This window comes from Gasterosteus aculeatus, chromosome 16, assembly GCF_964276395.1.
Source record: "Gasterosteus aculeatus chromosome 16, fGasAcu3.hap1.1, whole genome shotgun sequence".
NCBI lineage: Eukaryota > Metazoa > Chordata > Actinopteri > Perciformes > Gasterosteidae > Gasterosteus > Gasterosteus aculeatus.
In genome coordinates, this window is record NC_135704.1 from 16,080,140 (window position 1) to 16,095,580 (window position 15,441).

Sequence of the window (15,441 nt, forward strand, 5' to 3'; positions counted from 1 at the left end):
TTATGGATGTTTATTTTTATTGTGGAGACCACCAGGGCCCTGTTTCAATAAGGAGGTTCAACCAACTCTGAGTTAAAACTTGAACTCTGAGTTGACTTACCCTGAGATGGGAAACTCTGAGTTTTCGGTTACAGAACAGCTGAAATGAGTTAGCTGCAAAATAGCTGCTCGAGTCAATGCGTAAGTTTACATTTGAATTACTGTTATACAGTGTTGTGTGTAATTAATTTCTATGTAATCTAAAAACTGTAATTTAATTCCGTAATTTAAAGTAAAATCTGATGTAATTGCATTAAATGCTGCATAAACTATAAAGCAATTCTGTATAAAACAATAGTGGATTTAACATCAAATTTTAAAAGATATATTTTTTCTAGAATAATTCATGCAATTGTATAATGTTTATTTGAAAGCATTAAAAGTGCAGTTTCTTGTCTCTCCTTGTATTGTTCAAGTGGTTGAGGTTGATATGGGATTTAGAAAGTAATTAGTAATAAGTAGACCAATACTTTCTAGAGATAGTCATTATTACATTAATCTAATTACACTGTTGAAGAAGCCAGTTGTAGTTAGTAATATAAGTGACTTGCCCAACTGTTATAATATCAGAAGTGAAACTGGAAGAACAGTGTGTTATTCAACCTAATTTTAATTTTCATGTAGGTGCAATCCTGCAGGCATTAAAAGAACATGGCAGCAGCTGAAAATGAAATATAAAAACATAATTCAATCAGGTAAGGCTTGAACATATCATGGTTGTAGTCTACCTGACTTTACAAACAGGATCGTCCATAAAAGGACATGCCATTTCATTCACTTGATTTGATGCGCTCTGCGTGACTGAAATGTGCGCAATGAATGAATACCGAAAGAATGAATGAGGTGATTAAATACCACTTCCTCTTTAAAAAAGGGGAGGAGACGAAATAAACTCTGGGTTTCCCGAAGAAAACCTGCTCCCGACCAGGTTAGGTTCACAGAGTAAGTTGCCATGGTAACTGACTCTGAGTATAAGTTACCTCTCTTTCTGAAACAGGCTTGACTTACTCTGCTTTCTCAGGTTTAACATACCTCCCATTCTGAAACAGAAAACTCAGAGTTTCCCTCATTTCAGGGTTAACATACTCAGAGTTTTCACTTAACCTCCTTTCTGAAACAGGCCCCAGATATTTTGCTGAGCCAAACATTCCACGGAGTGAAGACCCGCTAAAATATTGGGTTAAACACAAACATGTGTACCCACATCTATTTGAATTAGCACGTAATCGAATAGGAATCCATGTATTTATTAGTTCACCTTTTCATAATCATGTTCAACCCACAGAGACTGGGCCAAAATATACTGGCAGGCTGTTATACATTTGCACTACAAGTTTTCAACAGCAGAGGTCATCATAGATTTTGCGATGCATTGAATGAATGAACCTTTTTCTGATACAATTGGCTGGAAAGCTTCACTGGTTCAGAAAGCTTCACATTGCCATCACTACAAAACAGTGCCATGCACTTTATACTTACAAACAATTGTTTGCACTGTTGCTCTTGGGACCTGCAGCTGCTTTGAAATGGCTCCAAGTGACTTTCCTGACTTTTTCAAGTCAATGATTCGCTTTTTCAGAGCCATGCTGAGCTCCTTTGACTTTCCCATTGTAGCGTTTGTGGTGTTGGGGTTTTAAGTAGAAGCCTCGGGAATGTTTGAGACTCGCGAAAAAATAATCATGGTTATTCGAGCTAATAAATTGAACATGTCAACTGTGTGGGTTGAATTTTGAATAACTCACCTGTTTGTATTTGTCTTAAAATAAATAGGGTACAATCAAAGTGGGGTGGCACGGTGGTTAGCACTGTCGCCTCACAGCAAGAAGGTCCTGGGTTCGACTCCGCCCAGTGGCCTTTCTGTTTGGAGTCTGCATGTTCTCCCCGTGTCTACGTGGGTTCTCTCCGGGTACTCCGGCTTCCTCCCACAGTCCAAAGACATGCTCTGGGGATCAGGTTGATTGGGGGCTCTTAATTGCCTGTAGGAATGTGGATTTGAGTGTCAATTGTAGTGTGTCTCTGTGTAGCCCTGTGATTGGCTGGTGTACCCTGTCTTTTGCCCGAAGTTGGCTGGGATAGACTCCCGCCCCCCTGTGTGCAGGATAAGTGGTGTGAAGATGGATGGACAATCAAGATGACTAGGTGTAAGTGTAGGGATAGGAAAGCCAACCGTTGGTGCTTTACAAGTTGTGAGGGACAACGGGTTGGGAGGGGATATTTCTGACGTAGGAACACAGAGGTCGTGACATAATCTCCCGTGAGAGTCGTCACAAACAGGCAGTTGCTTTCTGAATAGTTTGTCTGCCAGTGGTCGGAGCAGCTGTACAAAAAAGAATAACGGGTTGGATGAGAGGGGATATTTCTGACGTAGGAACACAGAGGTCGTGACATAATCTTCCGTGAGAGTCGTCACAAACAGGCAGTTGCTTTCTGAATAGTTTGTCTGCTAGTGGTCGGAGCAGCTGTACAAAACCTTCTTCTCATGAGTAGCTGTGCAGGTAATTTAAACCTGTTGTGTGAAGTCACATGAGTATTGTCAAATCACTTTCAATAAATTAGATCTGTTTAATACTTAACTTCTACGGGAGTTTATTTTATTTTAGTTCATATACATTATTGGATTAAAGAGAATTATAAAAAAAGGTTTGTAAAGTATCCTGGTATATGTGAAAGTATGAAGAGCATCAGAATATGTTTAGCAGAGGTCACTAACTGGCGGACCGCGGTGCCAGAAGCCTTCGCATCCGCACCAAGAGCTAAAAAAAAGACAGTTGTGATATGATAGATATATACTTTATTGATCTCTCAAGAGGGAAATTTTGGTATCACAGCAGCATGTACAGGGAATAAAATAGAATACAAAGATACACATTATATAATTTAATCAATAATGGACAGACTCGTTTCGGTTTGTACTTCCCACTGCAGCACGACGTGGGGATATGTGGCCGGACAACTCTGAAACGTATGACGCATGGACAGACGTAGGACATAGTGATGCATGGACGGCACGACATAGGACGTAGTGATGCAAGGACGGACAACGTAGGGCATATTAATGCATTGGAGGACGTAGGACGTGTTGCTGTGCCACTTTGCTGCATTACTTTGTTAGTTTACCGGATTAAATTTCCTTGTTGAGTAACCTTCTGGTGCATTTTTAAGTTATCTAGTTATGTCACGTTATTGTGTTACGTTGTTACTAATATGAAATACTGAAGATTAGCTGTGAGCTGGCATCCCAGTGCTGAAATCTACAAGAAAAAAGGGGGTTAGAAAATTTTATTAGAGAAAGTAAACTAAAGAAAACATGGGATAACAAAATATAAAATGACAAAACAGCAGCAGGTTCTCCCTCTGTACAGCACAGGACCAAAGGGGGGGCTTCGTGTTAGAATACAGAATTTTACACCAATAAAGAGAGCCACGAGCAAAGCACCACGCTCACATAGTTCAATATTTTTTTTAAGCTTTATGAAATTTTTTACGGCCAAGGTCTCAAGACCAAAATTAAAAGTGCACTGCCAGCCAACAGACTGCCAGCCAGCTCCTCTCCCAATCGTGTGAGCTTTAGGGGATTCTCATTTTGCCTTGTTATCCAATTTACCAGCACGAAAACAAAACAAACGTCGACGGGGGTGTGAGTTTGATTCAGATAAGGAAGCCTAAAATGTAACCAAGAAATGATGAAGAATTCGAATGATAGATTTAAGACGAGCTAACAGAAAGACAACGCAAGAGGTAATAAAGAGGAAAGCAATAACTTGTTAAATTAAATTAGAAACATGCTCATGGTCTAATGGTTGTTTGTTTACCTTACAGGTCACACGCTTTTATCCAAAGAAACTTCCATTGTATTTTTTTGTATTTTTAAACCACGGCTCAAACCACCAACCTTGAGGTTCCCAGCACACCCTCTCGACCCCTGCATGTATTCATTTAATACCAACTCCCCACCCTCCTCCGTAATATAGCAACCTTGTATTTCTCTCATCTTTATTGCAATGAGTTGCCATCCAAAAAAATACATATAGATATAATATAAAGGCCTATGTCATCAGATCTAAATCATTTTTTAGGGCCTCTAAAAGCCTGAAAATGAACTTGAAGACAACGATCACGTGATTGAAATCAAAAGCAAAAATAGATTCTTACACCGTTATCTGTTCAGCTTAACCATTAGCCATTACCATTACATTGTGTTACTGGGCAGTATTCACGTATCTGTATTATGACACAAAACGATGACAGTCATCAGTGTGAAGACAATACACCATTCTGCAGAAGAGCGTCTTAAGGTGATCATAAATTCTCCCGATTTTTAGTCCATAAATGATTGGATTAAAAAGAGGGTGATATATTACAACTTGTAAAGCCATTATTAAACTTACAATTTTTGAAGAATCAAGTTCCAGTCGAGAAAGAAGTACATCATATGCAGTGAAACAAGAAAAGTTGATTAGAACCAGCAAATGAGGTAAACAGGTCTGTGCAGCTCTTCTCCTGACTCCTCTACATCGATACGATACTACAATTATCCTGCTGTATGTGAAAAGTATAAAGAGCACAGGGAGAATTAAAACATTAACCAAATTAACCAAGCCATATATATTCAGTATTCTTGACCTCACACAGTGAAGTGTTTGAACTGTGCTGTTGCAAAGTATTCCTTTCAAATGAAACTTACAGATTTCTCTTTTAGCACTTAGTAATATTGCTACTGAAACTTGACAAGCAGGCAGAATCCAAGCTGAAAACAAGAAAAGGTTGACAGTTGTTTTTTGCATGATGGTTGTATATTTCAGAGGGTTACATATAGACACATATCTGTCATAGACATATCTGTCTTGATGGACAAGAGAAAGAAATCTGAACTTCCTAACCAGTAATATAAAAACCACTGGAAGAGACATGCTGGATAAGATATGATCTGTTTTTCTGATAAAAAGTCAATCAAAAGCTTTGGGTAGATAACAGTGCTGAAAAGAACAGAGTTGATTAACAAAGCTGCAATGAAAATGAACATTGGCTCATGCAGGTTCTTGTGAATGATTATGATGCACACAATAGTGACATTACTGCTGATTATTAACATATACACCGTAAACATGATCACAAAATAAAGATATCTATATTTGTGCACTTCCACATACCCACCAAAAGTTATATATGTCACATTTGATCTATTATCCATTGCTAATGTATGCAGTGAGATGATAACAAATAATATTATTAATATAAACAGCACATTATCTCTCACAGTCTTCAGTACCTGACCTTGATATGCTCCGGTATGATCCGACAAACACACGGACTGGAAAGAGATCTGTGAGAGTCGGTGGGAGGTTTTTTTATCAGACTCCTTCATCCTCCATGGATCTCATTGAACTCTCCAAGGGATAAACTCTGTAAATAACCTGATTCTAGAGGTCTGAAGTCAGAAATGTTTTCTATAACAAATTAAAGAAACATCTATTCAAAACAAGATAGAAGTTGTATGTGTGTTGCAATGGAAAGTAGTGCCAAGGATTCCCATCAAGAAACTTTGGGGATACAAGCTGCCCCCTCCTCCCACTGACCGCCAAAAGTTGACATAAAAAGCCACAGCAGAATTTATTTCTAAGGCCTTTTGATTTTTTTTGTACGGTATAATCAATATATTTACTCTATCAAACTCTTATCATATTAGTAGTTTACAATTCAACCAATGTTTTACATTGAGAAATTACCTTTATTGACTTTTTGAAATGGAAAAGTTAACGTGTCTCCAAAAGCGAGTGAATTCCCATATCCCCCGGTGTTGAAATACCCAAATTTTTTAAAAGTTTAAGACTTTTGCCCACCAAAAGTTATATAAGTCACATTTAATCTATAATCCATTGATAATGTATACAGTGAGGTGATAAGAAATAATATTAATCTGATACAAACAGCACTAAGTTGTCTCTCTCAGTCTTCAGTACCTGACCTTGATATGCTCTGGTGTGATCCAGCAAACAGATGGACTGGAAAGTGATCTGTGAGAGTCGGTGGGAGGTTTTTTATCAGACTCCTCCATCCTCCATGGATCTCATTGAACTCTCCAAAGGATAAACTCTGTAAATAACCTGATTCCAGAGGGCTGAAGTCATAGATATTTTCTATAACAAATTAAAAAAACATCTAATCACAACAAGATACAAGATCTATGTGTGTTTGCATTTACTGTTTGGTTGCAGTGGAAAGTAGTGCCAAGGATTCTAATCAAGAAACTTTGGGTGACACAAGCTGCCCCCTCCTCCCACTGACGGGGCAAAAGTTGACATGAAAAGCCACAGCAGAATTTATTTCTAAGGTCTTTTGATTTTTTTGTACGGTATAATCAATATATTTACTGTATCAAACTGTCATTATATTAGTACTTTACAATTGATCCAATGTTGTACGTTTAAAAATGACCTTTATTGACTTTTTGAAATGGAAAAGTTAACGTGTCTCCAAAAGCGAGTGAATTCCCATATCCCCCAGTGTTGAAAAACCCAAATACCCTAAGACTGAGCGAAAAAACAATCATGCGTGTTAAAGCTGACAATACATGAAGTAAATTATAGTGAAGTATGGGGCCACTTTCGATGACAGTCGGGTATGTGTCCTATTAGCCAGCTCAAATGTCACGAGCCGGGGTGGCAGGAAGCAGGACTCAAATGCAGAGTTTAACAAAAGGTACTTTGAATGATTCCAAAGAATCAAAATCAAAAATGCCAAGAGTAAAAAACTCAGACAGGGACCAGGAACTTGCAAAACACAGGAACGAGGTTCAGGGCAGGATATTTAATGACGACATTCAAGAAGAACACCAAGTAAGTAAGTGAGTGAGTAAGTGAGTGAGTGAGACAGACAGACAGACATTTAAGAAGTGCATTCGCAAACGACATTCAATGACACGACGAGGGATAAGAGGCACACATTGCTTAATTACACTGGGAAGGTGCAGGTGATTGGACACAGGTGGAAACAATCATTGACACGGCAAACAATCACAGGGGATGACAGGGCGGGTACATTGTGCCTTGGGATTCAGAATAGTCAGTTTGACCGATTCTATGGAACCACCCAGCACCCGATTGGGTCGTCTCGGGGCAAAGTCCATAGTTGAAAGGGGCCGAGATTGGGATGCCCAATAAAGCCCTTTGGTTGCAACAACAGGTTCTTCCCGTCTTAAAAGAACTCAAGATCAGGCAAAGGCAAAAAGAAGATCCTGGCCATGAGTGAGACAAGGCATCTTGACAAAGCGCGGTGGTCCTCTCGGTCAGGGAGGACCCGTGGGGGCAGTGGGTAGGCATCCCCTCTGGATGCAGAAGCCACGCCTGGCTGGGTTGTCACCCAAAGGCTGGTCAGGCAAATGGCTGCACAAGTAAGAGGGCACAGAGATAACTGTAATCAGCTCCGGAAATCCCCAATGGGGACTTTCCATTGAAGACAGAACGCAAGACGTCTGCTGCACTCCACATGTCCAATTGCAACACTGCAGGATATTTGTTTCAGTCCCTCCAGGTCTATTACGGGACGTAGTCCAAATCCTCCCTTTCTTACAAGAAAGTAGTTTTAAGTATTACCCCGCCGGGTTGTGACAGGGGGTCCAGCCTCAATAGCTCCCTCAGCCATGACCTAATTCTTGGCTCAGGGCTAGGGATTTTGCCGGTTCAGTGATATTGGTCATCGCCACCCGGCCCGAGGCCGGTGTTGGAATTGGCGCTTATACCCTTGGGATAGGGTGGAAACCCAAGGGTCCGATGCATCTGCCCAGTAGCCAATCTGCTGCTGGAAGTAATAACCAAAGGATGGCGCAGAGAGAACATCATATCCTGGCCACCCTGCTACTGGAGGCTTTTAATGGGAGGGAGGAGCAAGTGTTAGGCCCCAGGTTGACTAGGGGAAACATATGGTAGGGTTGCATGGTTACCGATCCAGCCTCTAGGCGGAACAGCGAGGCCTGTGGCAGTTACTGGGCTGAGAAGGGCCTCAGGGGTGGGGGGCAAAGTGGGACCTAGGTGCGAGTTTGGAGCACAGTGGACAGACGTCCAGTTCCCTTGATATGAGGGCAAACACCTGCAGTGAAACATCACTGAGGTTGGTAGCGGAAGTGCCAAAAAGTATCCCGCTGCAGCGAAGCTGAGAGGGCAAGCATGAGGTAAAAAAGGGAGATGCCGATAAGGTTCACTGACCTGCTGTGTCATCATTCTCCAGACTGAAGAGAAGCTATACAGGTCCTACAGCCTGGAGAGTTTGACATTACATTGTCATGTCATTTACCTGATACTTTTATCCTAAGCGACTTACATTGCATTTTTTTAACCCATGGCTTTTGACATTTTTGCCCGGGGAGCAGTTAGGCGTCTTGCTCAGGGACACCTCGACATGGGACATGAAGCAGCCGGGGCTTGAACCGCCAACCATGCGACTCCCTGCGCACCCTCTCTACCCCTGCACCATGTCGATATGGCCGCAATTCTGGAGGGACCCATGGACCACTAGTTATTGCGGGCGTCTGAGTTAGCTTAAACAAGGGCAATGACTAAAAAGCCTCAGTGGACACAACGTCAATGTCGATTTAGTCCACTTAGCATGTCACACAGTTAGCTTGAGGACACTCTGCTAACTGGACAGTCTTAGTGTCAGCTTTGTCCAGCCATCTTTTCATTGTGTTAGCCTGAGTGAGGAAACGGGATTAACCGGGACAGCCATAATGTTGGTCTCAGTAACAACTCTGCCTCGCTAGCCTCTTACCGTGTTGGCCTGAGGGAGGACATAGATCTCCAGTGACACAATGTCTGTGTTGATCTAGTCAAACGTAGCATCTGATCCAGTTAGCCTGGGCAAGAACATCCTGCTAATTGTGTTGGAAGGTAATGTGAACGCTGAGTGGGAGATGCAATGTCATCTTTGATTTCTTCGAGTAACTGTAATATTGCATGGCGGCTTAATCTGTAGCTAGGGCTGTGAAGATACACACGCTAATCTGGCCAGTGTTGTGTGATGCCACAGTGTCTAAAGCGGTCTAAAGCAACCGTCGCGCATGGAGTATAGCAAGGGTTCCTACACCCTCCTCCATAATATAACACTTCTGTCCGATCACAACTTACTGCACCACTATCATCTGTGTGTTTATCTATATTGTGCTGGGTTTCCCTTTAAAGATTGATAAACGATTATCTCATTGGGCTACTATAAATTTGAGCAATTTACTTGAAGACAATGGTCATGTAAGTAAAATCAAACTGAAAGAGGGATGCTTATACTGTGGTTTTCTGTTCAACTTGCTGAAGAGCTTCTAAAGGTGTTCATAAATTCTACTCATTTTTAGTCCATAAATAATCAGATTAAAAAAAGGGTGATATATTACAACTTGTAACGACATTATCAAACCTACAATGTTTGAAAAATTAGGTTCCAGTCGAGCAAGAAGTATATCATATGCACTTAAACAGGAAAAGTTATTTAGAACCAGCAGATGAGGTAAACAGGTCTGTGCAGCTCTTCTCCTGACTCTTCTACATCGATACGATACTACAAGTATCCTGGCATGTGTGAAAAGTATGAAGTGCATAGGAAAAAGTGCAGCAGTAACAAAACTAACCAAGCCATAGAACTAGTTTTTGGGCCTTTTGGCATGATAGCTGGACATTGCTGATGTTTACACATATAATCATACCTGTCGTAAGACATGGCTAAGAACAGATATAATTTTGTACCAATTAAGGTGTTGCACAGAAAGAGACAGCCTCCATATGATAGGATCTGTTTCGGAAGAATAGTTATGAAGTAAAAAAATGTTTTTTTCATTTTTTATTCTTACAAAAAATAACACATTTGTAATTAATAATACTTCATTGCAAAAATGCAAACAATTTTACTTAGACACACTCCGAAACATGTTCATGCCCTTACTTTTAATGCATTGATTTAACCAGCTACTGTTATTATATAATGTTATATCTGTATAACAATGATGTTACAATGTCACCAGTTTGAGGACACTACACCGCTCTGCAGAAGAGCTTCTTTATGTGGTCATAAATTCTCCTCATTTTTAGTCCATAAATGATTGGATTAAAAAGAGGGTGATATATTACAACTTGTAAAGCCATTATTAAACGTACAATTTTTGGAGAATCAAGTTCCAGTCGAGGAAGAAGTACATCATATGCACTTAAACAGGAAAAGTTGATTAGAACCAGCAGATGGGGTAAACAGGTCTGTGCAGCTCTCCTCCTGACTCCTCTACATCGATACGATACTACAAGTATTCTAGCATATGTGAAGAGTATGAAGAGTACAGGGAGAAGAACACCAGTAACAAAATTAACCAAGCCAAATATACTCAGTGTTCTTGATCTCACACAGTGAAGTGTTAGAACTGTGCTGTTGCAAAGTATTCCTTTCGAATGAAACATACAGATTTCTTTGTTAGCACTTAGCAGTATTAGTATTGAAAACTGACAAGCAGGCAGAATCCAAGCTAATATTAGGGAAATAATAACAGTTGTCTTTTGCATGATGGTTGTATATTTCAAAGGGTTACATATAGACACATATCTGTCATAGGCCATGATGGACAAGAGGACAAAATCTGAAACCCCTAACCAGTAATATGAAAACCACTGGCAGAGACATGCTGGATAAGATATGATCTGTTTTTCTGATAAGAAGTCAATCAAAAGCTTTGGGTAGATAACAGTGCTGAAAAGAACAGAGTTGATTAACAAAGCTGCAATGAAAATGTACATTGGCTCATGCAGGTTTTTGTGGATCATTATGATGCACACAATAGTGAAGTTACTGCTAATTATTAAAATATACACCATAAACATGATCACAAAATAAAGATATCTATATTTGTGCACTTCCACATGCCCACCAAAAGTTATATAAGTCACATTTGATCTATAATCCATTAATAATGTATGCAGTGAGATGATAACAAATAATAATAATCTGATACAAACAGCACTAGATTGTCTCTCTCAGTCTTCAGTACCTGACCTTGATATGCTCTGGTGTGATCCAGCAAACACACGGAAAGTGATCTGTGAGAGTCGGTGGGAGGTTTTTTATCAGACTACTTCATCCTCCATGGATCTCATTGAACTCTCTAAAGCCTTCGTTGTGGCGCAGGGGTTAGAGAAGGTGTGCTGGGAAGCACAAGGTTGGTGGTTCGAGTCCAGGCTGCCCCATGTTCCAGGTCGAAGTGTCCCTGAGCAAGACACCTAACCCCTGATTGCTCCCAAAGCCATGGGTTTAAAGTGTATTGTAAGTCGCTTTGGATAAAAGCGCCTGCTAAATGACCTGTAATGTAATGTAAAGCAGTGATTCCCAAAGTGTGGGACCACACCAGTGGGCCGCAAAGGTACTGCAGCTGGGCCACGAGAAGTCACTTACAATAAATAAATAAAATGTTTTTAATTTTCAATTTTGAAAAGTTTGAGATTAATATCAAAATATTTATGATGCGGCACATTAGTTATTTGAAACATTAATTGATGAAGCGCAAACGATTTAAACAAACAGATTAATAAAACAATAAGGCTCTCGCTCAAAACGGCTGCTCTTGTCCGCCTGTGTTATTCAACAAAAGGCGCCGCCAAACAAAACAATGTAAAATGGGGCGCCCTCTTGTAGTATTAAAGTAAATATACCGCATTTTCCGCACTCCAAGGTGCACTTAAAAGCCTTTAATTTTCTCCAAATAACGACATTAAGCCTTACAATCCGGAGCGCCTAATATATGGATCAATTGGTTAATCGGTTGATCCATACTGGTTGTACACAGCGCTCAAGGCGCTCTGCCAAACATGCCAAAGCTCGGTCTACGACGGCGAGATGCTGAGCGGGAGCTCAAGCGCGTGAGATATGGAGCTTGTTTCAGGGCGCGGCAGAGAAACAAAGCTGTCGTTCTCGCCGAGCACTTCATGAGATTAAAGAGCGAGAGACGGTGCCCTTTTCTTTAAAGTAGCTGAACCATCTTAACGGGGAAAATAGGTTATTCTAAAAGGGGCCCTTGGCAGGTGGCGTGGCTGGAGAGCAGCCCAAGATTTAAGGCGTGGATGGCGAGGGGGGTGGCGGGAGAAGACGCACCTCGCAGCATCGATCGGACCCTGAAAGCACCGTCTCCACCTTCCCACACCCCCCCCCCCCCCCCCCATCCATCCGGCCCGACGTCAAACGTTTGACAGCAGCATCTTATGCGTCTTATAATCTCATGCACCCTATATATGAAAAATGTTCTAAAATAGGTAATTCATTGAAGGTGCGCCTTATCGTGCGGAAAACACGGCACATGAGCTCCGGAGAAAATGGTATACAAAACATACATTGTCGGTCAATACATTTTCAGTCGGTTAAATACTTAAGGTCATTTAATCATCCCTAGTTTATGTTTTGATCACAGTTGTGATTAATGGTTTGGGTGGACCGCATAAGATTTTCAGATTTCAAATTGGGCCGCGGCATTCTTGAGTTTAGGAACCACTGCTCTAAAGGATGACCTCTGTGACACTTCAACATGGAGCAGCCTGGGCTCAAACCACCAACCTTGTGGTTCCCAGTGCACCCTCTCTACCCCTGCACCACGACGACCCATGTTAATCATTAACAGATATTCATGCACGTGAACACTGCAGCATGTCTTCCCCTTTATTCTGAAAAAAATATTCCAGATAGACCAAGTAGTTCGAGAGATATGGCCCCTTTTATCATAGTAATGCCAGTTTCAGAGCAGAGGCCTTTTTGTCCTTTTTTATTATTTGATTAAAGAGAGGATATCAATAAGTTTAATACATTTCGTGAATTAATAAATATGAAATACATTTTATGTACATTTTATAATTACTTTAAAATCTTTAGAAGATTTGATCCACGTTGAACTATAATAATATCATATGCACAAAAACAGGCTAAAACCAAAAGCAGAGGTAAGTAGGTCCGTGAAGCTTTTGTTTGGACTTCTTCTCTTATATAGTATGCTAGAGTATGTAGAAAGTATGAAGGGCACAGGAATAAGAGCAACGTTTATCAGAGCAACAAAGCCATATATAGTTTGTATTTTTAAACACAATGGAGACTAAAGTTCATTGTTCAGAGAAACCCTTTAAAGGTAAAATTTCAGATTTTCTTATCAGCAATCAGAATAGTTTGGATCGCAGTCTGCCAAGCAGGCAGAAACCTGCACTGATAGACAGCCTACTACTCAAGATGAAGTAATAAATAAGAAAGAATAACTTTACTTGAATCAAGTGAATCAAAGCAAGAGCTTTAATGGTTGTTTAGATTAACATATTGACATGCATTTATTTCATCCCAACCCCCCCCCCCTCCTACATAATATAACAACCTCTATCCAATCAAAACTGCACCACTTACAATATTTTCATACTTTTTATTTCTATCATCTGTGTGTTTATCTGTATTGTGCTGGGTTGCCCTCTAAGGATTGATAAACGCTTATCTCATCGGGCTACTATGAACTTGAGCAATACACTTGAAGACAATGGTCATGGAAGTAAAATCAAACTGAAAGAGGGATTCTTACACTGTGGTTTTATGTTCAAAATGACAGCTTAAGACACTACACCATTTTGCAGAAGAGCCTCTTAAGGTGATCATAAATTCTCATCATTTTTAGTCCATAAATAATTGGATTAAAAATAGGGTGATATATTACAACTTGTAAAGCCATTATCAAACCTACAATGTTTGAAAAATCAGGTTCCAGTCGAGCAAGAAGTATATCATATGCACTTAAACAGGAAAAGTTGATTAGAACCAGCAGATGAGGTAAACAGGTCTGTGCAGCTCTTCTCCTGACTCCTCTACATCGATACAATACTACAAGTATCCTGCTGTATGTGAAGAGTATAAAGAGTACAGGGATAATTAAAAAAGTAACAAAATTCAACAAGCCATATATATTCAGTGTTCTTGATCTCACACAGTGAAGTGTTAAAACTGTGCTGTTGCAAAGTATTCCTTTCAAATGAAAAGTACAGATTTCTCTTTTAGCACTTACTAATATTGTTACTGAAAACAAACATGCAGGCACAATCCAAGCTGAAATCAGGAAAATGTTAACAGTTGTTTTTTGCATGATGGTTGTATATTGCAGAGGGTTACATATAGACACATATCTGTCATAGGCCATGATGGACAAGAGAAAGAAATCTGAACCGACAAACCAGTAATATGAAAACCACTGGAAGAGACATGCTGGATAAGATATGATCTGTTTTTCTGATAAAAAGTCAATCAAAAGCTTTGGGTAGATAACAGTGCTGAAAAGAACAGAGTTGATTAACAAAGCTGCAATGAAAATGTACATTGGCTCATGCAGGTTTTTGTGAATCATTATGATGCACACAATAGTGACATTACTGCTAATTATTAAAATATACACCATAAACATGATCACAAAATAAAGATATCTATATTTGTGCACTTTCACATGCCCATCAAAAGTTATATATGTCACATTTAATCTATAATCCATTGATAATGTATTCAGTGAGATGACAACAAATTATATTAATCGGACATAAACAGCACTAGATTGTCTCTCTCAGTCTCCAGTACCTGACCTTGATATGCTCTGGTGTGATCCAGCAAACACACGGACTGGAAAGTGATCTCTGAGAGTCGGTGGGAGGTTTTTTTATCAGACTACTTCATCCTCCATGGATCTCATTGAACTCTCTAAAGGATGAACTCGAAACAAGTTGTGTGAATGTGCGCATTTAATTTTAAAAGGTTGAATTTAAGTAAATTGTAGCACTTAAACTGTACTTGTAATGACTCTTATCTATAGCAAGTTGTAAATCGGCATTTTGATGAATTGTCTTGTTTCTTATTGTTCTGAGTTTGTATCCTCATGGTTGAACTGCACTAAGTCACCGGGAAGGAACCTGGTGAGAGACAGAAGGCTGGGTGAATTACCGGGGACGAGACAAGGCGAGGTAATTCAAGAAAGGCAGGGTCGGCAACAGGGAATCAGTCCAAGAGTAAATGCGGGAAAGTCTGGCAACAAGTGAGTGAGTGACTGGGATTTAAATACTGAAGGTGGTGAGAAGGGTAGACAGGTAAGCGTGATTGAGCTTGGATTGGATGTGACTAGTAGTTGAGCTGAAAAAACGGATTAGATGGGGGAGAGGTGGAAATGAAAGGGTAGGAGTGAAAGAGCTGTGACACAATGTAAGGCCACTAAACACAAAAGGCAAGTTATTGACAGCTAGTCTATTTTACTGAAACCACTATTATAACTCAATGCATCCTAAAGTTCTTCATCTCATTCTAAAGACTTTTGAACACAATACAACCCATACGACAATACATCAACAAGCCCACCGCAAGAAACAAATGCCGGTTTCCTGATAGCAA

The 15,441-nt window shown here is 40.1% G+C and overlaps 2 protein-coding genes and 1 pseudogene across 2 annotated transcripts; all 3 read right to left on the minus strand.

The window, feature by feature from the left end:
- Positions 1-4,227: 4,227 nt before the first annotated feature.
- Positions 4,228-5,230, minus strand: LOC144388796 (olfactory receptor 11A1-like; annotated as a pseudogene).
- Positions 5,231-10,052: 4,822 nt separating this feature from the next.
- Positions 10,053-10,970, minus strand: LOC120834046 (olfactory receptor 6K3-like). The gene has a single exon (XM_040201787.2). The coding sequence runs from the start codon at positions 10,968-10,970 to the stop codon at positions 10,053-10,055; it is 918 nt and encodes a 305-aa protein (XP_040057721.2).
- Positions 10,971-13,519: 2,549 nt separating this feature from the next.
- LOC120834385 (olfactory receptor 10K1-like) lies at positions 13,520-14,557 on the minus strand. Its single transcript, XM_040202346.2, has one exon. It carries the CDS (start codon positions 14,555-14,557, stop codon positions 13,640-13,642), a length of 918 nt encoding a protein of 305 aa, XP_040058280.2. The 3' UTR covers positions 13,520-13,639.
- Between the last annotated feature and the right edge of the window lie 884 nt (positions 14,558-15,441).